At 29.9% G+C, this 25,230-nt stretch overlaps 2 protein-coding genes and 1 pseudogene across 4 annotated transcripts; 2 read left to right on the top strand and 1 right to left on the bottom strand.

Annotated features, from left to right (window-relative positions):
* The first annotated feature begins 2,238 nt into the window (after positions 1-2,238).
* Positions 2,239-15,624, top strand: LOC112682627 (autophagy-related protein 2 homolog B). Of its 2 annotated transcripts, none has more exons than XM_025553284.1 (29): positions 2,239-3,034; positions 3,444-3,612; positions 3,673-3,825; positions 3,896-3,998; positions 4,057-4,201; positions 4,347-4,698; positions 4,756-4,858; positions 4,918-4,961; positions 5,033-5,412; positions 5,481-5,611; positions 6,006-6,114; positions 6,181-6,275; positions 6,344-6,625; positions 6,830-7,174; positions 7,242-7,375; positions 7,443-7,597; positions 7,685-7,835; positions 7,903-8,084; positions 8,153-8,340; positions 8,404-9,109; positions 9,192-9,436; positions 9,502-9,580; positions 9,704-9,853; positions 9,909-10,076; positions 10,160-10,328; positions 10,383-10,749; positions 10,819-11,095; positions 11,167-11,322; positions 15,298-15,624. In XM_025553284.1, the coding sequence occupies exons 1-29, from the start codon at positions 2,867-2,869 to the stop codon at positions 15,520-15,522; spliced, it is 5,931 nt and encodes a 1,976-aa protein (XP_025409069.1). In that variant the 5' UTR covers positions 2,239-2,866; the 3' UTR covers positions 15,523-15,624. The 2 variants fall into 2 exon arrangements, with proteins under 2 accessions (XP_025409069.1, XP_025409068.1); XM_025553283.1 differs by having other exon boundaries at positions 2,867-3,034; positions 8,404-9,127.
* A 322-nt stretch (positions 15,625-15,946) lies between these two features.
* Positions 15,947-22,138, bottom strand: LOC112682628 (molybdopterin synthase catalytic subunit 1). Of its 2 annotated transcripts, none has more exons than XM_025553288.1 (3): positions 20,656-22,138; positions 16,405-16,658; positions 15,947-16,347 (listed from the first exon to the last, which is right to left on the bottom strand). In XM_025553288.1, the coding sequence occupies exons 2-3, from the start codon at positions 16,647-16,649 to the stop codon at positions 16,149-16,151; spliced, it is 444 nt and encodes a 147-aa protein (XP_025409073.1). In that variant the 5' UTR covers positions 16,650-16,658; positions 20,656-22,138; the 3' UTR covers positions 15,947-16,148. The 2 variants fall into 2 exon arrangements, with proteins under 2 accessions (XP_025409073.1, XP_025409070.1); XM_025553285.1 differs by lacking the exon at positions 20,656-22,138 and adding an exon at positions 16,729-16,816.
* A 738-nt stretch (positions 22,139-22,876) lies between these two features.
* LOC112682607 lies at positions 22,877-24,582 on the top strand (annotated as a pseudogene).
* The last annotated feature ends 648 nt before the right edge of the window (positions 24,583-25,230 follow it).

Below are 25,230 nucleotides of genomic sequence, written 5' to 3'. Positions count from 1 at the left end.
TGGAGTGAGTAGGAATATGAAAATGTGTGTGATGCCTCAATGGGTAAGTCAGAACATGAGTATAAATAAAGGAAAGTAGGTCAGTAAATGAACTGTTAGTAGGAAAAAATTGATGATTATTTTATCCAATCATTGATTAATCTGGCATTAAAATTTCATCATCTGCTACATATTTTCATGTTAAAATTTACCAGTGCATGTGTTGTTCGAATCTTTATTAATCCGTTTCCAAACGGTTTTCTGAAATGTGTAGTATTTTCCAAAGTGAATTACAATAAACATTGACATTGTTAATTTTCTCGCTAAAATATTATTTAAGCTATACTCCATGTATCTATGGCTGAAAGTGATCATAGGCCTTATTAATATTAGTTTTTAAAAACTTGATCGCATATTACGTCTATGTTATAACGACCCTTAATCATAATTATTGTTATCACAATTATTGTGATCTTCATAACTATATAAAAATTAAGATTGGAACAATGAAAAACATCAATATTGCTCATAGATTTTCCAAAATAAATTAATTAAATTTTTTAACAATAGTTTGATAATATTCATTGGTAAAAATAGGTGGCTGGGGTGCTTAGACCCTCTTACCCTAAATTAATTCTAAGCTCCTCAAATTAAGTTTAAAGTCAGTTATAAAAAATATAATTACTTTTTTATCAATTTAACAATGCTGGGTGGGAGGGCTTGAACTTCTCTCCCAAAAAAAAATTGGTCTATTTACACTAATGACAATAGTACACTAACGAAGTAAATATAAGGATACATGCTTCTATTAGATTTGCTTCGTTAAATGTTTATGTATTGTTTATTTTTGAGAGAAAAATTTCAAAATCTAAATGAATAAAATTTTAATTAAAGTAAGATCTAAAAATATAAGCACATATTTATTGCTGAAAATTTCAAGGAATTTCTACATAAATACACAGTGAATGTTTTCAAATAAATAAAATATTACCGGCTACATTCATGGAAACAAAACTGAAAACAATAATGTAATCAATGCGTACAATGAAAAATTGTCCAGTGAAACGGTAGTTTTTTCTAGTATTTACCTTAAGCCACATACAAAATTGTTTTTAGAGCTACAGGAAACATTGGAAAAATAATGCGAAAATTCGGTGATTTTCTTGGCGATTGAAGCAGAACTCTCAGAACACATTAGTTTCGCCAACATTATTGAAATCATGCAAGAAGCGAACGATGCAGATTTACAAATTTAGCCATTTAGATTTGCTTACACCGTACAAATATACAATATGTACAATCTACTGAACATTTAATTTAATGATCAATATCAAGTGTTTTTTCTTTTAACAGAAATATTTATGATCTGCGTACGATATAATATTACGTTTGTTTTATATTTTACGAACGAGAAATTTAAGGCTAAAAATGCTATAAAAATGGTGGGTGTGATAATCATACTGAAACCACATTGTTTTTTACCAGACATAACGTGCAAAAAAATTATTGTTTTCCAGAATATTATTTTTGGTAGAAAATCGAAAACTACAAACGCAACTTTGGAACACGTTTATACTGTTATTTGTTTACAGAGGTGCGCGTCCGTGCAGCAAGTAAACAGTTGCTGTCGAGTCGAACGCGTACCGACGGATCGAACAGCGTAATAACACACGTTTGTTGGTGACGTGATATTATTACCCGGCAGCTACACGTAGACGTCGCGGCATTCGGGTGTTCCGCAATCGCACGCGTATCACGTGCCTGTGCAAGGTAAAACGGACTTTTGAAAAAGTACGTCGCGGTGGGCACTTCGTACCCGTATAGTGGAAGTATTAGTATTGACCGAGACACGCAGAATACGACGTGATGCTGTTATGGATCGATATCGAGTCGGAAACAACACACATCTAAATCATAAGACCCCGTCCGAACAAAAGAAACAATAATAAATATCAACAATAAATATCTACCCGAAGGCAGACGCGTGTTTCGATTGGTTTTTCGTTTTCCCCTCCACGGACAGTGCAAAAGGGAAACAAGTGGAAAACGAATAACAATAATGAAAATAATAAGAACAACGTTCGACGGCAATAAATAATCGTATGGAAAATCCATATGATAAACGTGGTGGCAGGGGTGCGCGCGCACTGCGGATGTTTTGAACGGATCGCGGTCGATCATATGTTTTTTATTATTGTTTTTGTTCCGCGCGCGTGTGATAATAGTCGCGTCGACCGCGGGGTGGGGGATATGCACTGTGCTATTCCTTTGTTCCGCGCGCACGGTCGTCGTCGACCGAGTGTCGAGGTGTATGCGCGCTACGCAATAATAGTGTCTCTCGCGGTCTTGTGCGTGTGATTTATTTTTTTTTTTTTTCGTATACAATTCCTTCCCTTCGGTCTCTCAACACGTTATTCACGTTGACTACGTTGAAAACACACACATACTTATATATATATATATTTATATATCTCATTAGTTATATTATATAAATTGTTGTCGATCGAAAACGACTCCAAGAGCGCATTAGTTTATAATTGGTAGAGTATATAAAGATAATATTTATGAGTTTGGTTTTCCGAAATCGCGTTTCGCCCGCGTCGTAGAATACCCATACCTTCCGAAGACGTACATCAAATAATATCATTTCGCAGTCACGGCACATCCTCGTGAATCCGAAACTACTATTTCACGTCGGTAACGGTTTTAAGCAGGATAACCCCAAGCGAGTTATTATCGTTTCGCCGGATCATTGCAATAATCTCAGCAGCACACTAAAAATAAATTAATATACGTAATATTCGTGTATTTAGTAGTTAGTGTCAGGTTGTGTGCTACAGAAAAAAAAAAGTAAACTCCACAAACTGTCTTACATGTGCTGCACACTATGTCGTGGTTCAATTTTTGCACGGAGAACCTCCAGAAAAGGTGCTGTCGGTACCTACTACAGCGGTATGTTGGACGTTTTCTTGAGCACAAAATTGAACCTGATCAACTGTCTATAAATGTGCTGGATGGCGCTGTATCTATTGAAGATATTATCCTTGATGTACAGGTTAGTTTTTCATAGTTCTTTAATTTTACCTTATATCATCTCTCCATCACCTTTGTTTATTCTCCAAACAATTGATTTCTCAATCCTTTGTTGTACTACAAATTTTTCTAATTGCACCATTGATATTTACACAATTATTTCATTTATTTCATTAAGTAATTAACTATATTTTATGCATTTTATTAATTTTGCACCTGGTAAATATAATATATTTCATTGTATTTTATTATCTATATTTGGAATAACTCTTATATATACAATATTCATTTTATTCTGCAATAATATTTTTATATTCCATTAGTAAAAGTATTTTTGTTGACAAATTTTCGATTATTTCATATTTTCTACAATTTGGGTTAGTCAAATAACAATAAAAATTATTTTCAATATTAAATTTTTAAATTTACAGGCACTGAATGATGTAGGAGATGAACACCAACTACCATTTGAATTTGTTGAAGGTAGTGTAGGCAAAATATCCCTATCGGTGCCATGGAGAAATATGCTCAAAGAATCTAGCATCATCCATGTTGATGGACTCAGTCTTACTGTCAGGCCCAATGTAAAAGAAACCGAAGGTAATCATAGTTTAATAAATATTTTGGATTATATAAATATTAATAATAAATAAATTATAGGAATTCCTAGTTCAATGTTAGAATCAGTTTGGTCATCCATGTCAAATAGTGTATATTCTTCACCAGACAGTGATTATGAAGAAAGTTTTGACAATGCGCCTGAGTCTGAACAAGTTTCTGGTCTTGAAGTATTCGCTCAAGCTATAGAATCTAGTAAATTTAAATTAATTTAATGGGTAAATAATAATTATAAATGTATGTAAAACGTTATGTTTAATTTCAGTATTGAATAGAATTAAAGTGAAATTTTCAAATACTGTGATAAAGTTAGAATATACACCTGATTTTATGAAATTAGGATTAGGATTACAATTACATATTATAAGGTAAGGAATTAAATAATTTATATATTATTAAATTATTAAACAGTTTATTTTTCTACAGTTTAGATTATATTGATGAAGTGGCAGATGAATCAAATGAAGGAATAATATATGATAGCTTAGCTTTCCTAACCAAGAAATTAGTAATTGAAGGAGTTTTTCTACAGACATATGAGTTTAAATGTTCAAAATTGAATGATGGACCTGTAAGTTATTTATGTTCCTATTATACGTTTTTTCTTTTTACATATGTATATATATTTAGGCTTAGATTACAGTTTATCTAAACCATTGAATGTCTTTGGTACGTAAGTTGTTCAATATTTTGAAACTTAATGATTTTTTGTTCAGCTTTTAAGAACAAACATCACAGAGCCAATAACAATTGCTGAACTAACTGGTACTCAAGCTATTGGAATGGTACTTAAACATAATCCTAGTCTTCCTGGTCCAAAATTGAGCCTAGAAATAAATTTTGGACCTCTAAATATTATTTGCTCTCCAAGACAAATGTATTTAGTCATAGAAATTTTGCGTGGCATATCTAAGCCATTAATAGAACAAAAACCAAATGCTCCTGTTCAAAAACCAATGAGCGAGTCTGATTTTAATCATATTGAACAAGATTTATACAATCATGTTGAACCTAGATCTAATACTGATGTAGGTTTGAGAGGAATGCAAGGATGGTCAAATTTGCAAGGTAATTTATATTATTTTAAACATATGTCAAAAATAAATTTATAAATTATAATTTTAGATGATGACGAAGAATTTTTCCCATTACAAGGTGCTAAAAACAAAACTTTTGTACCTAGTATGAATTCATCAATGACTTCCAGTATGAGTAGTATAACTAGCAGGTAAATAAATATATTTTAATAAATAGTATTCAAATATTAATATTTTTTTCTTTTATTAGTAAATCTGATTTGTCTTCCCGTCACAATAGGCATAAAAGTAGAGGTAATATATGTTGTTTACTGTTATAAGTTCTAATAGTCTATAGAATATATGCCTAAATATTTTTATTTCAGGTAAAAATGAATGGTTAGGGGAAACAAACCATTTTAGTGTTCATCTATCTTCATTATGTGTGGTTTTGCTTCATGAGGATATTCTTGCTATTTGTCCAGAAACTGATAGTATAACTCAGTGTTCTCTTAATGAAATGCGTAAAATATCTCATCAATACCTCATGGTTGTTCAAAATTCTAACATAATTAAAGATTGTGATAAAATCACTAAATCTATTGAAAGAAATCATTTGAAGCTTGTTGCAACCAATGTAACTATGGATGGTGATGAAAAAACTAATGAGACTGTAAAAAATGTTAATATAACTGCTTCGGGAGCTGATGTAGTATTAATGGAAGTTCTTGTTGAAACTGTAGAGGAACCTATCCAGTATATTCCAGTAATATTCTAAGACTATAAAAATATAACTAGTAGTAGTTTTGTTAATTAAATATTTGATACTTATAGATTTTAAAATTTGTTCAAAATTTAAAAAATTCTAAGATCACAAAAACATCTGACCAGCCAGATATTCAAATTCAATTCAAACATGAAACTAAGTCTACGAGATACTGTAATCCTGTTTCTTCACAAATAAAGTAAATTTTTGTTATAATTTATTTATGTTATAAATATATATATATTTATGTATATCATTATTTAACGATGTTTTATCAACAAATATGGTGTAAGATTTATTTTATTACTCATTATTAAATGATGCATTAATTTATACATTTTATAAAATACTATTTTTGAAAATTTATATGTATATTGAATAAATTAATTTAGTATTTGTTATGAAACATAAATGTCTTTTTTATAAGCAAAATGTACACCCTACAATTATAATTATTTTATAAATCTGATCGTAATTTTATTTTTAAAAGATTCAAGTAAACATTTTTTAAAATGTTCATTGTTAATTGTTTTATTTTATTATGTTATTGTATCATTCATTTTCTAATAAATATTTTTTTTGGTTTTTTTCAGAATCACTATGTTAGAAGCATTTTCTGAAGTAGATATTTCTATTATTAATCGTTTATCATCATATATTTACTATCCAGATTTTAAAATCCCTAAAAAAAGTCCATTAAATGTATGCTATTTGTATTATTTATATACCTACAAAACAATATATTTTAATGTTCTATTTATGTTATAGATTTCTCAACCTCAATTTAATGAAGTTATTGAATCTGTTAATGATACAAATATAAGTTGTTCTATACATTTCAATTATCTGGTCATTAAATTTCGGTAACAATATATATTATTTACTTATTGAGTTCTTCAACTAAAATTTATCATTTTCCTTTAATCATAAGGTTTCCTATTCCTGATTTGCGACCATTAAGTGATATTAATCGCTTACCCTGGTGGAAGCGTATATTGAGAGATGATATTTTGTGGCTGTATTTATCTGATGCTGAAGGTTCATTTACAAAAGTATCGCAACAAGATATTACTACTGGTTTTGAAGTTCAATGCCGGACTATTGAAGCTTCATTTCAAGAAGAAAATAGCAATAATATAATTCCTATTGCTAAGTGTAAAGGATTTGATGATGATTTAAAAGTTATCAGAACGGAAGCTAAGCGTAGACCTAAGTAAGTATTTATTGATACTCTCTCTCATATCCAAAGTTTAAAGTAAAAATACTATACATGGTTTATTAAATATTTATTACTACCATCTTTAAACTTGTTTTTATTTTTATTAGTTATTTAATATTAATATATATTATTTGATTTGTGGTAAAACCATGTTGGATTATTACATTTTTAATTATAATATACATTTTCATTTCTTAGATTTGTATTAAAATTATGTCCAGTTAGCAGTCAAATTGAAACAAAAAATGAAAATATAAATGCTGAACATAATATGACTAGTAGTGTTTATGTTGAATCCTATAAAAAACCATCACCATTTGCTTCCAAAAAAATAATGAGACAAAGAAATCATCATTCTGATTGTAATGATCAAGGACGAAAACTAGGTGATGGAGAAGAACAAGTAGTTCCCGGTTCTAGAGAAGAAATTATGGAATTTGTTGAAAATACCAATAATAATGCTAAAGTGTATTTAGACATAAATGTACCTTGTTTATTTATCACATTGCCTTCCAAGCATTTATATGAAACTATTTACAATAGGTTTGATATAATTTTTAATCAATTTAAATGATTAATAACAAATATTGAAGTTAATTAATGTTCATAGATTTACAAATGATTTATTCTTTTGGTCTCCATTATTTCCTACTCCTACATCACGTGGAAATGATACAACCAGATTATCACATATATTGAATAAAACTCGTTTTTTTGCACCTTGCAAATCTGGAATTCAATTTGGTAAATTTTATATATTCATAACTTATTTTTCTTAAAATTGTCATTAACATAATTTTTTACTAAATAGATTCAGAAAGTGAATCAGAAGATGAAACATCTGATGTTTATTATTCATGTGGGCAATCTAACATGAATATTGCTGATCCAATGATTAAAAGAACTGAATTTTGCCTCAATTTAAATGTAGCACAAGGCTTGTTTACTATTGTTATACAGTCAAGAGTAATTATTACAATTAGTTTATTATTTATAAAAATTTTAAATCTAAAAATATTTTGCAATATATTTCTAAAAATAGTATTTTGATAGGATCGTTCCGGGAGAGTTATACCTCAACATTATGGTGAATTACAAATAACATTTGAAGATCTTTATTTATACTTAGCAGCTGGATATGAAAATACACCTAGACATAATTTTATTTGTATCCAAGCTAATAAATTCTGTTTAAGTCATGAAAGTAAGATTTATAAAATATTTGATTTTTATTATAAATTGATTATATATTTGTTAATTTTTTCATTTAGACCTTTCCTCAAATAGTAGTAATATCTTGACTCAAAAAGAAGTAATAATACGAAAAAATAAACTATTAAAACGTGTTTTATATAAAATACCCGATGGTATGGATTTTAAAGAACGTTTGAGTATGGATAAGTCAGATATGTTAACTGTTGTGGTTGAAATATCTGTTTGTGATCACATAAAAGTAATATTTATACATTATTAAATTATCAAATATTTCTTATTTTAATATTATATATTATCAACTTATAGACAATAAGAGTGGCAAATGAAATAAAAGGCACTGCATTAAGACATATATTTAGTGTTGTTGCACAAAGTTGGTATTACCAATTATCTGATTTCTTTGATGTTGTGGATTATCCAGTAGCTGGATATGAATCTCCACATGTAATCACTGAACTACATCAACATATTACTGATTGTCTTATTGACTATAGGTAAATTAGTAACGCAATCCTTTTGTTTTTACATTTGTTATTTCATCAATTTAAATTTTATAGGCCTCTTCATTTATCATACCAATGTGTACTTACTGTTGGAAATTTCAGTTTATCAAGTAATATTGTTGCAAGATCTAAAGCATCAACCCTTCAAATAGTATCTGAAGATGTTGCTTTCTTTATTTCAACCCATTTGTCCAAAGCTGAAAATGTTGATTTAATATCAAATTATATTTGTGTTATGGACTTGGGTGTTTTTGAACTTTCTTTGAAACTTAGCAAGAGTGCCAAACAATCAAATGTTTTGGTACAACCTGAAGTAGATTTGAGAATGGCTGTCAATGTTATACATATTAGAACATGTGCAGACTCTGCATTTGCTCTTTGCCGTATACTCAGTTATTTAGCTTCTGATGGGGATAAAAGTGCTATAGAAGATGAAATAACCGAGTTTGAAGGAGTAGAACAGGAAGAACCAGTTCTATTAAATCAAGTTGATTCTGATAATAATTCATTATCTAGTCTTATAATGGAAGCTATGCATGAAGAATCTACAAATATTAAGAAATCTAAATACCCAAATACTGCTAAAAAATCAAACTTAGATAAAGGTGCAAATGAAAATGAAAGTAATAAAGGAGTTGAAGTCTTTTATTTTCCGGATGAAACCAATAAAACAATTACTCCATCAGATGTTCAACATACTTTGGAATCTGAAGATGAAGATGATAATATTGAAAAAGAATTTTGCTTTGTTGAACATGAAGTAGGTTCTGGATTAATGGTAAGATAATTAAAAAACTAAAAATCTTCTGTAATTTTAATTTGTTCCTTCATTTTTTTATAAGGTTCAAAGCAATATTCCAGAAGTGCGAATATTAACAGATACTCAAATTCGTTTGGTTAATAATTATTTTAAGCCTCCAGTTGGAAAAATTGATATGCTCCAGGCCCCCAAAGAATATCCTACTCCTGTAGTTAGATATACATTACGAGAAATGACTTTAATTTGGCATATTTATGGTGGAACAGATTTTGGTACTAAAACTATTCATAATGAACTAACGAAACATGTAACAATTGTATCAGAAACGTTAGTAAATTGTATTGTAACTGAATATTTTACATTAAAAATTAAATTAAATTTATTTTGTATAGAAATTCATGTCCAACTTCCCCTAACACTTTGAGGCCTTCTCTTTCTCGATATTATTCTCAGACCAATATAAATGCACAGGTATTTTTCTTTTTTTCTTAAATAAGAATTATACATTTTTTTTTTTTTTTTTAATTTGCTTATTCATACATTTTATTTATGGCATTTATAAGTTTTTTTTTTTTAATTTTTACATTACAATAGAAAAATCCTACTTCCAATAAAAATAAAGGATCAGCTAAGATTTCTCAAGCCAGAACAAGATTTTGTTGCAGTGTTTTACCCACCAGTTGGCAGGCAAAAGGTGGTGCAGGAAGACAACATCATGTGTTAATGCAACTTCAGTTAAATAAGGTATGTACTTAATTGTCTGTTAATTAATTTGAAAGTATAAATATACTGTTTTTAGGTACGATTTCAACAAGAAATTTACCCATCTCACACAAAACATGCCTTGAGGCAAGTGATTCTGATTCAAGACTTTGAGATTCGAGATAAACTTGCATCTTCAAACATAAATAAATTTTTGTACCTTTATTCAAGTGAAGCCATGCCTAAACAACATGATGCTAATATGGTAAGTAACTCGAGTGTTGGAGGTTGTTAACTATTTTGTCTTTTTTTAATAAGATTATTAATTTTATATGAAAATATCAACAGCTTGTTGCTAAGGCGGCTCATACACGACCTGATTCAAATTTAAAAGCTCAAGAGTGTTGTATCAAAGTGTCTATGTTACCATTAAGACTCAACATTGATCAAGATTCTTTAATTTTCCTGATCTCATTTGTTAATCAATTTAATTCGCTCAGTCAAAAAACCAAAGATGGTATTATTATTATTAATTTTTAGAAATTTGTTTTTCAAAAATCTTATTTTTTAGAAATATTAAGTGAGAAGAAAATGCCTATAAAAACCGAGGAACCTATAATGACTTTAGGAAGTACCAATGAAAGACAACAAGATGTTACTTTTAATCCGTTAATTCAGCTGAACGATGAATTTGATGAACATTTTGGACAAAAAGATATACCTAATATTCCTAAACCTGAAACTGGAACAACTTCAAATGATTGTAAAACTCCTGTTTATATTCGACAATTTGTGTTTTCTCCAGATGTAACCATACGTTTAGACTATGAAGGCAGACATATTGACTTTAGTCAAGGTTCATTAAATGGTTTGCTTATGGGTTTGGCACAACTCAATTGTTCAGAGATCACATTGAAACGCATCGTTCACAAGCATGGGTAAAATAATATGGTTATCTTATTTTGGTATCTTATTGCACTTATAAAAATTGTTCATTATTTTTTCAGTTTACTTGGCTTTGACAAACTATTAACATATGTTACCCAAGAGTGGTTACAAGATATAAAAAAACACCAGCTTCCATCATTACTTGGCGGTGTTGGTCCAATGTATTCGTTTGTCAGATTAATACAAGGTATTAGAGATCTAATACAGCTTCCTATTGAACAATACCAGAAAGATGGAAGAATAGTAAGAGGTCTACAAAGAGGTGCCAATTCATTTACTACATCAACAGCTATGGCTGCTCTTGAAATAGCTACCCGAATAGTGAATCTAATTCAGGTTAGTAAAGAAAATCTTTTAACAAACCTATAGAATTTTTAAATTTACCATTGTTTTCAAATGTTTTGTAGAGAGTAGCGGAAACTACCTATGATATGGTAAATCCTGGACCCAGCATGCGACAATTAAGACTACAAGAATCTAAAAAAAGAAATCGTCCCAATAAACGATCTCATCCTGCTGATATTCGAGAAGGAGTAGCTGCAGCATTTACATTAGTCAAAGAAGTTAGTATTCATACATTTCTCATAAAATCATTAAAATTAATATATTTAGTATATTTTTGGGACACTTATAAGTTTCTAATAAAATTGAAATGCCATAACAAATTGTTGACTATGGTTTCATATTTATTATAATAAAAACAACTCATTTAAAGTATACTTTTGTTAAATATAATTATTTACCCTTCAAGATAGTAAAAATACAATATTAATTAAATTTGATCCTATAGATTAAAATATACACACATATGTTTACACATGTATGGTAGGGATGGGCAAAATTGTTTGACTATTGATATTCGATGTATTGATACATCGATTTTTAAAATATCGAAGTGTTTAATGTATCAGTGAAAAACCATCAAAAAAAATTTTTTTCCCTCTAGAGCTGCCATCTGTTGTACACCTTATTATCTGTACAGTGTACTATTTTCTCAATTAAATAATAAATTTAAGAGTTAAAATACTATTATTTAACTTATATTTTTTAAAAACATATTAAATACTTATAATCAGGGCTCGTAAGTTCATGCATTTGCATGTTTTCTTTCCAATATCAAAAAATATGCTAATTGAGATAAAAATCTATTTCATAATAATGGTACCTAATAAAAATCTAAAGTTTAATTGAGCATTTTTTTTACATGTTTTGTGTGTATTGACATATTTGGCATATAGTTGATTTTTTTTTTTTTTGAGTTATTAGCGCTTTTTATTTTATATAAATTCAGCTAAATAGTTTTTTGTGGAAGCCAAAAAAAAAAAATTAGATCAATAAAACATTTAATGAATGCATTCTTATTTACTTTTCCGAATTTTTTTATAAAATTTTAGTGTTTTATCAATATTTTTATTTTTTAATGACATTAAATTTTATAAGTTAAAAGCAATACCACGAAAACAATGTTATTGCGCACCACTACCATTCTTCTGTTATTAACGTGTCCATTGCATCTATCTATTTTCATTGCAACGTGTGTTCATTAATTATAATTTTAATAAAATGTAACTGAAGAAAAAATATAACTTTTAAAAATATAAATGGATAATTCTTATTATTTTAACCTAACCTTAAATGTTTTTTTTTCGTGCATAGTTAAAGATTTTTATTATATATTTGCCTTTAATTTAAATTATGACCTATTATTTTTGTCTGAAACATGGCTAAACAGTGACATTAACAATGTTAAGCTTGGTCTTGTAGATTATAACTTATTTAGAGTGCATAGAATTTCTAATTTACATGTAAGAGGTGGTGGAGTTTTATTGGCTACTAGAAAACATCTAAATTGCAAATTATTAAATTTTGACATTATTCAATATGTTGATCAAATAATTGTTTTGCTCTTTTATAATAATATTAATATACTTCTAGGTTGCGTTTATTTCCAACCAAATTCCCATATAAATTTATATAATGAGCATCGTGAAATGATAGAAAATTGTTTGATATAAATATTAACATTAACTCAATGACCATATCTGAGGATGAAATTTCTGATTATTTAATATTTATTGATGATAAATCGCCAACTGGCCCCGATGATATTGCACCGATTTTCTTAAAAAAATGCTTTTCAGTGCTTGTCAAGCTTTTACACTATTTTTTTAATTTATTTTTATCAACCGGTGTTTTTTCTAGTTTCTGGAAAAAATCATTTATTACACATATAAGTCTGGGAGTAAAATGACATCTGTAATTATCGACCAATCTCTAAACTCTCTTCTATACCTAATTTATTTGAGGCTATTATTTCTAAAAAACTGTCTAATATATTATTAAATTATATTAATCCCACTTAGCATGGTTTTTTTAGCGAAACACTTGATTTTCACCAATTTACTAGTGTATCAAAATTATCTCACTAATGCTTTAGATCAAGGACTTCAAATCGACACTATATATACTGATTTTCAAAAGGCTTTTGACAAAGTTGACCATATCTTACTATATTATAAATTAAAATCATTTGGTATAGATGGATTTTTTCTTTAATGGCTATACTCGTACCTCACAAACAGTACTCAAGCAGTCAAAATCTCATTTCATACATCTCAAAATTTTCAGGTCTCTTCAGGGGTTCCTCAAGGTTCCCATTTCGGTCCTCTACTGTTTCTAATTTTCATTGGTAATTTACCACATTTTATATTAGAAAATTCTAACATAGCACATATTTTATTATTCGCTGATTGATGCTAAAATCTTCTGCAAGATTAAATCTGAAGCTGATCAAATAAATCTACAATCTATGTTAGATAATTTTGTTATATGGAGCGAAAAAAATTATTTACCCCTAAATATTGATAAATGTAATGTAATTTCTTTTACCCGTAAAGCTAATCCTCTTTTGAAACAATATATAATAAAAGACTCTTATTGAGAGTCAATTCAATTAAAGATATAGGGATTCACTTTGAAAGTGATCTTGGCTTTAAAATTAACCATAAATCAATCCTCAACAAATCATATAAGATATTAGGTTTCATAAATAGAAATACTAAAGAATTTAGAAATCCCAAGTGTTTAAAAACTCTTTATACTCTTTATAGATCAACTAAAGAAGATCTAACCTAAAATTTAGTCCAATTGTTTTGTCCCAAAATCTATCAACATTTTACTCTGAATTTGATAATGTCCAAAACAAATTTCTTAAAAATATATCGCATAAATTAAATCTTCCTTTTTCCAGAGACTCAATCATTCCACTACAGGAATCCTTGGATCTTGATAATCTCTCTGAGACAAAATCTAACGGACATAATGTTTATTTTTGATATTCTCAATGGTTATGTTCTTTGTCCTGAATTATTAGAGATGATAAGTCTCCGAAGTCCTTGTCTATATATGCGCAACCTAGTTTTATTTGTTATTCCACATTATAGGACAAATAGTGGAGCTTTTTTTTTTATTCCCAGAGCTAATATAATCTCCCACCATCTTGATTTTTTTAATTCTACTCGTGTCAATTTTAAATTAAATACTGTACTACTTCTAAAAAAATCCAATTTATTTTATTATCTTTAGTCACTATATTGTTTTTAGTCATTTACATTTAATCTTAGTCTTATATATTTAATTGTAAAATCATTATTTAAATTTTGTATTATTATTACCGATTTTTTATGTATCTTGGTTGTTGTCATATTTGTTATATTATATATATTTTGTAAAGGGCTATCGCCCGTTGAATTATTCAATAAATATTTGATCAAATGTTAGTGCATGAACTTACGAGCCCTAATTATAACTGTATAGTGTATACTGTATAACGATTTACGTATACTGCATACTAATATAATACAAACAAACAAAAAATTCGAACTTTTCGAACATAAACATCGATTTTTAAGTTCAATCATTTTGATCATAAACATCGATGTTTAATCGATTAATCGAAAACAAATCATCGATGTTGAAACATAGATATATCAACCTAAAACATAGATGTTTTTTGTCCATCCCTAATGTATGGTGGAGGTATACTACATGTGTCACCTAATAATAGTTTATTTTGAGTTATAGAATATAATAGTCAGCATTCGGCAGGCCTAAATAATTTACATTAACTGTATCAATGATAATATTAATATATTATGTTATATACTATAGAATATATAAGTTATATTATTTAATACAATAGAAAAATAGGATAGTATTTATGTATAAATCTTTAAACATAAAAATAAAAGATTAGTGAAAAAATAAAAAATAAAGAAAACCTGCAAATAATATCTGTACATTTTTATGTATACACATTGCTAATACGTAAAAATAAAATAATTTTTAATATTAGTAGTCTCATTAAAAAATGACTATTAAGAATTGCTTGTAAGAAAATTTGTCATTATTTATGATCCATGATAAATAAATTTCAGATTTTACTGTTGGAATTAATAAATTATAAAACTAGTGGAATATTGGTCGGTTTATTAATTAATTAATTAGTTTATTTATTTTTAACAAAATTATTATTTTAGGGTCTTGGTGAAACTGCAGAAACTATAGTCAGAGTGGCAAGTGAAGAGCATGAAATCAAGGGTACCGCTGGTATGGTTGGTGGTGTCATGCGGCAAATACCTCCTACAGCTCTTACACCTATTATACTTGCCAGTCAAGCTACTTGCAATGTCCTTCAAGGAGTTCGTTGTCAACTGGCACCAGATGCTCGTGTTGAAGCAATGCAAAAATGGAGGTGTGATTAAACATTGATTTACATATCATATGACCAATATTATGTATATATAGTATACATTCATATATTTTTTTTTAATGATGTTTGTGCTTTTTGTTTCCGAAATCAAAATAATTTTGAATGGTAGAATGTGAATTTAATATATTTTTGTGAATTCTATAGCATGTTCAGGATATTTTATTCTTAAAAACTATATTGAATGATCATACTTGAAACACTGAGACATTAATTATAGTAAAACAAAAATTGCAATATATTATATTTTTTTCTAATTCTAGTGCCATAATTTTGTGGTTTCAATATTTTTAGTCTGCTTAAGACATAAGTGTTTTGATTTGTTATATGTTACATTTTATACTATTAACCAGATGTTTATTTGTCATTTTGAACATTTTGTACAAAAAATAGGAGAGAAAAATAAATAAAGTCAAACATTTTGATGATTATATTGTTTTGCATTTATTTTTTACTATAGTATAATATTAGAAATACATTAGATGATAATGGCAGGAAAACTTTATAATTATTAAAAAAATAAAAATATATACAATATAATTCTTACGTAATAGCCCTAAACTCTGCATGATTTTTCAAATACTTATAATATTACAACCATCTGTGTTGCATAGAGAATGTTTAACAATTTTTTTTCCAAACGCATTCATCATTAGCTTTCCATACACTACAGCCATCTTCATACAGCTCTTTCTTAAAAATAGGAACCGTTGTTTTCAATCTATCTAGTATAAATGAAACAACTTCTTGTGCATGTTTTCGATGAGGAGAAGAGGCAGCGATCACAACTCCTGCTTCACTAACTTTTACTTCACCAATCCTTATACACAATGCATGTTACTTATTATTTTTATATTTTCAATAATTTTTTAATTACCTGTGATGTATTGCGATGTTCATTACTTCAGGCCATTTTTTTTTAGCTAACTCTATAATGCTTTTCATTTCATTTAAAGCCATTGACTCATAAGCTTCATAGAACAATGTTTTCACTTTATTCCCATCAAAATGTTCCCTAGTTGTTCCAATAAATATTGATATTGCTCCACAATTAGGAGAGTTCACAAAATCCATAACGGAACCAATATCCAACTGAGAACTGACAATTTTCAAATCTATCATTTTTTTAACCTGAAAGTACAAATTTATTTAAAGTACTTTTTTATTTAAATCCTCAGACCTAATGTTTTTAGTCAATTACCTCCACTTATTGGTGGGATAATTGCTACAATATCGCCTTCAATCAAGGTAATTTCCAAACTGTCGGATATGTAATTTTCGTTGACAGCTATTATAAATACGTTTTCTATTGATAACAAATTGAATTGGTCTACCAGTAAAGAACGCAAATCATGACCATATAGTGTTTGTGGAACTTTAATATTAGTACTGTTCAATTGAGCTAACTCACGAGCTTGAGCAAAAAATATAATCTTAACATTCACCTCAGTCATCACCTGTACAATTAAATATAAATTACTTTTTTTTTTTAATTTCTGATTAATTTTTGTCAATACTAATTTTTTTCAACAAAAAAAAAATATTAAAAATTCCAATTAACTTTTCTGGTACATAAATAACCATAGGCGTGCGCAGACTTTGTCCGCAGGGGGGGCCCCTTAAAAAAGTGAACCAAAGATTCTTGTACTAAAGACTACTAGTATAATTAAATATTTTAAATTTTATAAATTATTTATTTAATTCAATATGCAAATATAAAAATAAATACTATTTAAACTTACACAATTTATATCTAAGAAATCCTTATTTACATATTATTATACTATTTACAACTCCATCCTTTTGTCCACGGGAGTAAGGTTTTTGAATGTATCAATTACATCATCAATTTTTATATTATATGCAAGTTCTGATTAGTCTGATTAATAACTAATAACTTTATTATATTTATTCACAGACATCAATTCTATACTATAAGATTAAAACGGGCTTCACTTTATTCATGTAAAATGTAAAAATGTTCGCTATCTTGTATAGTATAGGTATACATTTATTAAAGAAAAAGCCAGAGTCCGCAGGGGGGGCCCACCCGGCCATCCCTGTGCGCACGCCTATGTAGATAATCTAAAACAGATATAACATAAGGTTTTGAAAATGTTTAAATACATACATTTTTATTAAATAGAAAGTGAATTATTGTTGGATTGGGCTGTTTACTTCTCATGGTTATAGTACAAACATTTTATTTATAGTATTATTAATATATTATAAAGTATTAATACATTTTTGATTTAAAAAAAAATCAACATTCAAAGGTGTACATTTTATCTCATAATTTACTTACTTATGTATTGTTTTCAATAAATATAACACAAATTGATTTTATATTTAAAGAACTTATTAAAGTTAAACATTTTAAAAATAAATATACATTTTTATTTAATATTTATATTGTACTCGTGGAAAAAATAATTATTTAAAATTATAATTTATCATATATTATATTTATGATTAAAAAATGAATAAGACCAAATATTTAGTTAATGTACTTCATATTATTAGAGATTAATTTTATCTCAACACTTGAACAAATTATTTTTTCTTATCTGAGTAATGAACCATTAGGAAAACATTCCACATGTATGTACATGACATTAGTAAATTAATTATTTTACTATATTATTAAAATTACAACAATAATAATATTAAAACAAATAATATATATTTTTAGTAAAATCATATGGGAAAAAAACAAATATCTTAACTCCAACATAATAGTGATATTTTTTTATAATACATATTATTTGCATATAAATATACATGGTATATTAATATGCAATAAATCAGATAGGTCTATAATAAAATGCATGTTCTACAACAATCCAAAATTCCAAAAGACTTTTGATTATTATAACTTTTTTAAAACATTGTTTGATTGTAAATGTATACTAACAACAATTATTTAAAAAAAACACTCAAATATAGTATTAACAGAGATTACATGGTAATCCACACACCTAAATTCTAGATAATTATACTGGATAGAACTAACGTTTGGAGTAGTTCAAACTTTCAATCACACGACGTGCGAAATTATAAGTAATAACTAGGGCCCGGATTTAAATGCACTGAAAACCATACAAATATGCTATAACAATAGCCAAAAATTCCTTAAAAAATGCATTTTACCACAAAAATTAACTTAAAAATGAAAAAATAACATTTTTTTTTTTAATTTGGGCATTATTTAATACATTAAAATCACAATCACACGTAATACGAGTAAGGTCTGCGAGGTAATATGAACTATAGCTGATTATTTGTTATTAAACCGAATACTGGTGACGTTCCATAGTCCAGCATTTCCCAAAGTGTGTTCCGTGGGACAATGCTAAGGGTTCCGCCAGATGTATGCGATTATTCAAAAACTTATTTTATACTATATTTGGAAAAAATATTATTTCATATTATTTAAAAAAATTGTGTTTTAAATTAATTTAATAAAGAATAATTATTAACAATATTAACAGTATCATTAAAAACATTTTTAAGATTATTAGTTTTTCTATTTTTTTTGTTTTTTAAAAAAATTAGAGTTGAATTGGAATTAAAGACATTAGGGTTCCGCGAAACACAAACTGTTTTTTAAGGGTTCCATGATCAGTGGCATATTTACGAATGGAAGGGGGGGGGGTCCAGGGATACAGGACCCCTAGAGGGGGGAGAGGGTCCAGGAATACTGGACCCCCCCACAAACTCTCCAAAAAATAAAAAAATAAATAAAATTCTTACATATTTGCAGAATTGCATATGTTAAACATTCACAAGGAAGTTGAAATTACTGTTGAAGTGATAGAGGAGTTGGCCAGAAAATCAAGACAACTGCAATTTATTTTATAACAATACTTTGTAATATATAGCAGCGATTCTTAACATTTTGTAGATCACGAACCCTTGGTAAAAAAAGATTTTTAGAAATTGCGGACCCCCTTACGAATTATTTTAGAATACATTTTTTTTTTTACATAACACTTCATGATATTAAAACCAAAATTATAAAAATGATTTTATATAATAAATTATATTATTAGAAATAACAAAACATATATATTTATAAATATTTTTCTTGCAGTTCATTTTTCAGTAATTTAATTTTAATTATTTTATTTTTTGTAATATTTTTAAAATTTAATTATTATATTAATTAATTACTTATATTAATTTGATGTGATGGTTGATGTTATACTTAAGATACAAGTTTTTGAACATCGTATGAAGATAAGATCTATCTATTGTAATAAAAATATATGAAAAAGAAATTAATAATAATAATAATAATAATCCAACAATATTATATTAATGCTCTCATGCCACGTATTGACGTATTTTATATGTTAGGGCTGTTGCGGACCCCCGAAATGAGTATCACGGACCCCTAGAGGGCCGCGGACCACAGGTTGAGAACCACTGATAAATAGTGCTAAATACAATATATAGGTATATTGTATATTATATATATATATATATATATATAATATTACATAAGACTATACGATTATGACATTATATATTTAGTTCAACTTCCTCCAAAAACTGCATAAGGACGTAACTATTACAATATAATATATAGTTTATATTAATTATGTATAAACTATGGATCCCCCCCCAAAAAAAAATTGAAAATACGACACTGTCTGTGATTGTAAAAGTTTGGGAACCTCTGCCATAGTCAATAATAAATTAAGGTAAGATAAAAACTGAATCAAAAAATAAAGATTGACAATGTGTATGGAAAAACCCGATAAACCTACTTAAATATCAAGAAAATAATTTGTCTTTTGATTTTATTTTGAATAGGCTTATTTTGATTGTTACATCGAATATATATGCATTAAAAACTAACAAAATGACCCAATAATACTAAAAATGCTCTAAAAACGAAAAAACATCATAATTTGAAAAAAGATGCAAAATAAAATTTGTAGTTTTGAAATCCTCGTTACATGAAACGAATTATGTTCTTAGAGAGCATTGTGTATGATCAACGAAAAAAATATGCACTTTGCATTGAAATCCAGGCCCTAGTAATAACTAATAATCGTGTTGATCGGAATCCATACTATGCAATCGTCTATGAATTGAACAGCCAAAAATGTATTTTACTCACCTCGACGGGACTGTGGGCTCACTCAGCCCTCTTGCGGTCTCGAACAGACGGACAACAACCGAAGTCTAACGATTGTTCGGTCGTTCGCTTGGGTTCGCGGTTAACGAGAGCAAGGCTGGACGCCATGGTACGGCTTCAGGACTTCCGGAACGTTATGTAACACACGCGATCGCTGTAATTACATCATTTCAAATCCCGAACACTGATATAAGACGTGGGGCAATTCGATCGTCATCCCGCACCGTGAAGTCCGTTTGTTTTCGAAAACCGTATGACAACGAACACCACCTGATAACGCGATGTACTTATCAGCATAGATATGGACACGATGTGCACATGGTAATGCACTATTATTGATAATATCTGAGCGCACGGCAGTTAGGTCGAGTATATGACGTTGGCGATGTCGATGAGAAGCTCGCTGATTAATTGAATCATTATAGTGTTCATTATGGTGGTTCTTTTGGGCGGTCCGTCTGTCACGAGATCCGGACTTGTGCGGTCGGCTTGGTAGACAAACTGGTCCTGCTGGTGTTTACTGTTTTGGGAGTTGGTCATGACCATGGTCACTTTTCCAGACCCCTGGGGATCGGTCGTGATCCGACATTGTCACCTGATTCTCCCCTGAGGAAGTGGGAGGTGAACACATGTAGAAGAACGTAAAGTCCTCCTCGATCGGGAGAGACGGCTCGGTGTTTTCCAGCACCCGATCGCCGACTTCCATCGACTTCTGAGAGCCGGTCGAGTTGCCTGTTTTGTTGCCGAGTTCCTCCAGTCGGCCTGCCCTTGTGAGCATTTCCGACCCGGACGATGATGGCTCCATCATCTCACTGACGAGGGTTCCCTCGGAGGTGCTCTGGCTATCCGTGCCACGTGCCGACTTATGTAGCCGGTACTGCTGGTTGGGGCCCGCCCGCTCGGTTTGGGATTTCTTCCATGCCTCCTCCAACTTGCGGCGCTAGAACTCCGTCCTGCGCTCCGCGTCCCTTTCACGTTTCCGGATGACCCTATAACAGGGCCCTTGTTTGACTGCCCTGGAACTGACTCCTTTCTGGTGACCGGTGTCGGCATCGGTGTTGGCCAGGGTTCCAGAGGCCCCGGTTTCGTTTTAGGTGGCGCGGGTGGTGGTGACGGTAGTAGGTCTTGGTATGCCACTTTCGAAGGCATACCAGTCCACTCCGTCGTTGGCGAGTGTGGATCCGCCGCTGGCCGGCATGGGTGGAGTGGCCAACCTAGGGCTAATCTCACCCAACGGATCGTTGGATCCGTCATTGGGACTGGCGCAGGGGTGGGGCTGTCCGTATTTGAGGGGCCGGTGTTGTCCGTAATTTCGCCTTAGGACGGCGAGTCGCTGGTGTCGCGTATAGGACCCGGCGCACCTCCACCGCTTGGTCCGCCATTTCACTGCAATATGCCGCCCACAGTGTCAGATCGGCTTTTAGGGCCGCTACCGTCGCTCCCTTGACCTCCAACGCCGACGTCATCTGTCTCCTGTCCACGAAGTCGGTGCTGAAAAGAATTTTGTCTATTATCGGATTCCGTTAATTGTTTAAAAATTGTCTTTAAATCTACAATAGTTGTAGTATGATAATTATTATTATAGTTATTATGATAAATTATATAAATATAATTACCATAAAACTTACGAATTTATTTACTACGATTATAGTACCTTTAGCTTTTTACTTTATTTCTAATACATCATGAATTAATTAATAATTAGATGTTATGAATATTCGTTCTAAAATTTTTTTTATAAAATTTGACAACCGATGATTCTCGCATTTGAATTGCAAATACTTATTAACTATTATGAATTGATAAATAATAATAATAATATTGATATTGTAATAATATATTGCAGGTCTTGCGGTGTATAACGGTAATGTCTAGGCTTAGGGACTTCTAGCATACTTTTTTTAATTATTGTTAATTATAGCAGAGTGCGAAATAAATTCGTTTCTCGGTGCCATGATATCAGATCTAAAATTTGAATGTGCATATTTTTGCATATTTGATAGATTTTGCAGTAGGGTGCATATTTTAAAATTGTTATGCTTATTTTGCATATTTTGACAAATTTTTCAAATTTTATTATTATTATTATTAAAATTAAAAACTATTGATATATATAACATTGTGGTGACGTAAACAATGCACCGCGAATTGTCCAAGTTGTTTACAATATTGTCAGTGGATAAGGGGAAACCCATGTTCTAGAATATGCGATGATTATCTCGTTAAGGTAATTTCGAGAAAGTTCTAGACCAGTGGTTCTCAACGGGGGCAATATCGCCCTTCAGTGGGCGGTGAAGTGTCACAGAGGGGCAATGAACTAGTTTTGGGCGGTAGGGGGGCGGTGAACTAATTTTGGGTGGTAGAGGGACGGTAAACGGTTCACGCAAAAACGTTGTAGATGGTGTCGGTGTGACCTAAAAATAATTCATACTTGATAATCCATACAATAACTATCAGTCACTACTAAATCTACGCATTGCACTATAACTTATCTTTGATTGTTGACAAATTTATTATCTTAATTATTTTAGCGATTGTGCGTTGACATTATACTTTATTATAGGTACCTATATTAACCAACCTTTTAGTACACCGTTTGATTTGACCCGCGTATGTTGTATATTAGTTTTCGTTATATTCAGTCGGTTGGTAAAGTGTTTTTTTTTAAATTGTTTTCAATTTCATAAAATTGTATTTACAAAAATGTCTGATGCAAAAAGAAAATGCCGTCAATATAATACGACGTATTTAAAGTTTGGATTTATTCCATCGCCATCCAACATACAGCTCCCTATGTGTTTAATTTGTAACAAAGTGTTCTCCAATGAGGCAATGAAACCATCTCGTTTGCAGGAACATTTGCAAAAAGTTCATCCTGACAAACAAAATAAAGATTTGTCGTTTTTCACAAATATTAGGGACAATTTTCAGAAGGCACCATCGGTCTCAGGCTTATGCGCAGGCTCATCAAAACAATGCGATGATGGTTTGATTGCTTCTTATAATATATCGAAATTGATCGCAAAATCGGGAAAAGCCCATACCATAGGCGAAGAGTTAATACTTCCAGCTGTCAAAGAAATTTTAGAAACGGTTTTACACCATTCAGCCTCACACAGTGTAATACAAAATGTCCCATTAAGCAACGATACTGTGCGACGGCGAATCGACGAAATGGCGGAAGACGTTGAAATTTCATTATGTGAACTTCTAGTATCCACCGAATTTTCACTTCAAATCGACGAATCAACATTACCGAATAATGAGGCATTACTATTGGCATACGTCCGGTTTGTAAACAAAGGAAAAATCGTTCAAGAAATGCTTTTTGCAAGGACCTTGATTACTGACACTAAAGGTGAATCTATTTTCAATATAGTCAAAGACTTTTTTAAAGAAAAAAATATTCCTCTTAAAAACGTTATATCTATTGCCACTGATGGAGCACCTGCAATGGTAGGACGTCATCGTGGGTTCATAGCTTTTTTTAAAAATGAAATACCCGGTATTTTAGCTATTCACTGCGTCATTCACAGACAACATATGGACTTTTAAGAACGTTTTAAGGATATTTTGTCGTTGGAAGTTCCTCAATGGGTCATGAATCCTTTTATAAATATTGAGACAGCAGAGATACAAATTCAAGAAGAACTAATCGAACTTTCAACTGATGAAACATTGAAATCCAGTTTCAAAGGTAGTGACCGGCTCATGGAATTTTGGCTTAAAACTAACATAGTTCATAATTATCCTGGACTGTGGTCTCTCGTTAAAAAAAAGGAACCGACTGGATATCGTGACAAGAGGAGATTTACGACGTAAGCTAACAAACATCGAACCTAATATAAAAAAACTTGCTAAAAACCACCAAGTTCAACCATCTCATTGAAGCCTAGCAATATATTTTTAAAGAAAATAAAAAATGTATTTATATTTATATTTTTTTAAATAATTAATTTAATATTTATTTATTTATTTATCAATATTCATTTTTTTTAAATTAATTTCCATAATACTAGTTCTATAAATAAAAACATGAGTTATTAGATCATTTCAATTTTTTCTTTTAAATTTTCCAAATACCCTTAATTATAGAGTTCTTACATTGTAGGGGCGGTTAACAAATTTATTGACACTCAAGGGGGCGGTAACTTAAAAAAGGTTGAGAAACACTGTTCTAGACAATCGACGCCGATATATATATACCAGTTGGTCAGACGATCATTCAGTCAGTCCATGAGTACAATCCGCGACACACCGTGAATTACATACCGCGATATATTCGGCGATTCCTCCGCAATTGTAACGCGTATCGATATTTGTTTTTCTCATTAATGTACATACATATTTATATAATATAGTGTTTATTTTAATTAAATTGTGAGTGATTTTTATTACTTAAATCCCACAACATATATACATATATCAACCGATCGAAAAAAAAATGTACTAAAAGGACTTAATATTTCCAGTATAATATGCTGTCTGCAAACTACCTCTCATATTTGGTTATAATTTTTATGCAATTTTTGTCAATAATACTATAAACCCAGTGGC

This window comes from Sipha flava, unplaced genomic scaffold (genome assembly GCF_003268045.1).
Source record: "Sipha flava isolate LNK unplaced genomic scaffold, YSA_version1 207_pilon_pilon, whole genome shotgun sequence".
Classification (NCBI taxonomy): domain Eukaryota; kingdom Metazoa; phylum Arthropoda; class Insecta; order Hemiptera; family Aphididae; genus Sipha; species Sipha flava.
The sequence above is the reverse complement of the archived record's forward strand: the minus strand, read 5'-3'. Positions and strand labels throughout refer to the sequence as shown.

Bases quoted from the DNA above. Each gene is read 5' to 3' on its own strand.
- LOC112682627 (XM_025553283.1), top strand. From the start codon at position 2,867: ATGTCGTGGTTCAATTTTTGCACGGAGAACCTCCAGAAAAGGTGCTGT. The intron at 3,613-3,672 runs GTAATCATAGTT...AATAAATTATAG, and splicing joins CAATGTAAAAGAAACCGAAG to GAATTCCTAGTTCAATGTTA. The intron at 10,077-10,159 runs GTAAGTAACTCG...AAATATCAACAG, and splicing joins AACAACATGATGCTAATATG to CTTGTTGCTAAGGCGGCTCA.
- LOC112682628 (XM_025553288.1), bottom strand. From the start codon at position 16,649: ATGATAGATTTGAAAATTGTCAGTTCTCAGTTGGATATTGGTTCCGTT. The intron at 16,348-16,404 runs GTAATTAAAAAA...ATTGTGTATAAG, and splicing joins AACATCGCAATACATCACAG to GATTGGTGAAGTAAAAGTTA.